Here is a 2,958-nt window from a genome sequence, read left to right on the forward strand (position 1 = left end):
CAGAATTAGGGAGATAAAGGTGCTAAAGATGAATGCTATATCTCCTACATAAGAAACTGGGACATCAACAGTGCTACTCACTAAGATATGAGAAAAGAGGAACACTCTTTCCTTGCTCTGACATTTGCAAAATAATTACATTTTATAGGTGAATTTGCTGACCAACTAAAAGAGTGTGTTCACTATATCAAGCCAGGAAGATTTGTACGGGATCAAAGGGTCACATCACTTTAGAACCAGATCTATCCCAAACTTCCAAACTTAAATGTGAGAAATTTCAGAGCTTGACTTTAAGAGTAACCTTGCCAAGCTCACATAGATAAAAATATATGAAGCATCACTATAAAAGGATCTACAACAAAGACCAGATTACTTGACTCTAATGTTTACTTTTACCCATTATTTTTAAGTATTAACATAAATTATTTCCCTTTTAAAATTCTGTATTTATATAGATTGTATTTGCAAATTTCTCCTGCTCCTCTTCCTCTTCCTCCCTATCCTCCTTCACCTACCTCTACTTTTCTCTTTCTAGGACTTGGTCACTGAGGGACTATGGACCAAAACAATTATACTTCTGTACACAGTTTTGTTCTGCTTGGTTTCTCTGATCATCCCAAACTGGAGATGGTCCTATCAGGAGTTGTCACTATCTTCTACTTCATCACATGGGTGGGTAACACAGCTATCATCCTTGCATCTCTGCTGGATCCCCATCTTCACACACCAATGTATTTTTTCCTTAGGAATTTATCTTTCCTGGATCTGTGCTTCACAACTAGCATCGTCCCTCAAATGCTGGTTAACTTGTGGGGACCTCACAAGACCATCAGCTATGTGGGCTGTGTCACTCAACTCTATGTTTATATGTGGTTGGGGTCCTCTGAGTGTCTCCTCCTTGCTGTTATGTCCTATGATCGTTTCATAGCTATCTGTAAGCCCTTGCATTACTTGGTAATCATGAACCCACATTTCTGTCTCAAGATGGTAATCACAGTCTGGAGCATTAGTTTGGCCAATTCTGTAGTATTATGTACACTCACCCTGAATTTACCTCGATGTGGAAACAACCTTCTGGATCATTTCTTGTGTGAGTTGCCAGCTATGGTCAAAATAGCTTGTATAGACACCACAACAGTTGAAATGTCTGTTTTTGCTTTAGGCATTGTCATTGTCCTTACACCCCTCAGCCTTATTCTTATATCCTATGGCTACATTGCCAAAGCTGTGCTCACAATAAAGTCAAAAGCAAGCCAACAAAAAGCAATTAATACCTGTGGATCTCACCTCACTGTTGTGTCCATCTTCTATGGAACTATTATCTACATGTACTTACAGCCAGGTAACAGTGCCTCCCAAGACCAGGGCAAGTTCCTCACCCTCTTTTACACAATCATCACTCCAAGTCTCAACCCTCTTGTTTATACCCTGCGGAATAAGGACATGAAGAATGCACTGAGGAAACTCGTGAGAGTTGACCATGAATCTACAAAATTGAAGAGGAATCAGATTCATGGCAAAATATTACCCTGGATAAGGCAATGAAATATATTTTCTAATTGTCTTTATTTTTTTTTCATTGAAGTGTAATTGACACAGAGTGTTACAGTAGTTTCAGGTGTACGCTATAATGATTCAACAATTCTGTACATTTATCAATGTTCAACATGATAAGGGTACTCCATATCCCCTTTATCTGTATCATCCATCAATGACCCTCCTCCTCTGAGGCAACGACCTGTTTGTTCTCCATGTTTAAATGTCTACTTTTTTGTTTGTCTCTTTTTTTGTTTGTTCATTTGTTTTGTTTCCTATATTCTACATATGAGTAAACTCATATGGTGTTTGTCTTTCCTGCCTGACTTAGTTCACTTAGCATTGTTCTCTCTAGATATGTCCATGTTGTTGCCAATGGCAAGGTTTTGTTCTTTTTATGGCTAAGTACTTTTCCACTGTCTGTATGCATACGCTATGTTTTCTTTATCTATTTACCTATGAGTGGTAACCGGGTTGTTTCCTTATCATGCCTATTATAAGTAAGGCTGCAATACATATAAGGGTTCATATGGTTTCACTTACTTGTGGAGCATAAGGAATACTATGGGGACATTAGGAGAAGGAAAGGAAAAGTGAATTGGGGAAAATCAGAGGGGAGAGATGAAGCATGAGAGACTGTGGACTCTGAGAAACAAACTGAGGATTTTGGAGGAAAGGGGGTAGGAGGATGGGTGAGCCTAATGGTGGGTATTAAGGAGGGCAAGTATTGCATGGAGCACTGGGTGCATAAACAATGAATCTTGGAACACTGAAAAAATAAAATTAAATGAAAAATAAAAACAAAGAAACAAAAGTTAGTGTTTTGTTTTTGGGCTTTTTTTTGCTTCTTTGTTTTTTTGGGTAACTCAGCAGTGGAATTACTGAATCATATGGTAATTATATTTTTAATCTTTTAAGAAATCTCCATACTCTTTTCCATAGTGGTGTACCAATTTGTATCTCAACCAATGGTGCAAAAAAAGAATAGTAGTTTTTTTGACATCAGCCATAGATACATTTTTCTAAATATATTTTCTCTGACAAGGGAAACAAAGGAAAAATTAAACTATTAGGACTACACCAAAATAAAAATGTTTTGCACAGCAAGGAAACCATCCACAAAACAAAACCTCAACCTACTCAATGGGAAAAGATGTTCTCAAATGATATATCCAATAAGGGGCTCATATCCAAAAGATATAGTGAACTTATACAACTCAACAACAAGCCCCCCCCCCAAAAAAAAATCCAATTTAAAAAATGGGCAGAGGATCTCAATAGACATTTTTCTAAATAAGATACAGATGGTCAATGAGTACATGAAAGGATGCTCACGATCACTAATCATCAGGGAAATGCAAATTAAAAGACCAATAAGATACCATTTTTCACCTGTCAGATTGGCTAAAATAAAAAACAGAA

At 37.2% G+C, this 2,958-nt stretch overlaps 1 protein-coding gene across 1 annotated transcript; it reads left to right on the top strand.

The window, feature by feature from the left end:
- Positions 1 to 555: 555 nt before the first annotated feature.
- Positions 556 to 1,498, top strand: LOC308343981 (olfactory receptor 2W1-like; the record flags this gene model as incomplete). Its single annotated transcript, XM_080805260.1, is given in 2 exon segments — positions 556 to 1,479; positions 1,481 to 1,498. Coding segments are annotated over 2 exon segments (942 nt in total).
- Between the last annotated feature and the right edge of the window lie 1,460 nt (positions 1,499 to 2,958).

Source organism: Martes martes (genome assembly GCF_963455335.1).
Source record: "Martes martes genome assembly, chromosome: 6".
Lineage (NCBI taxonomy): Eukaryota > Metazoa > Chordata > Mammalia > Carnivora > Mustelidae > Martes > Martes martes.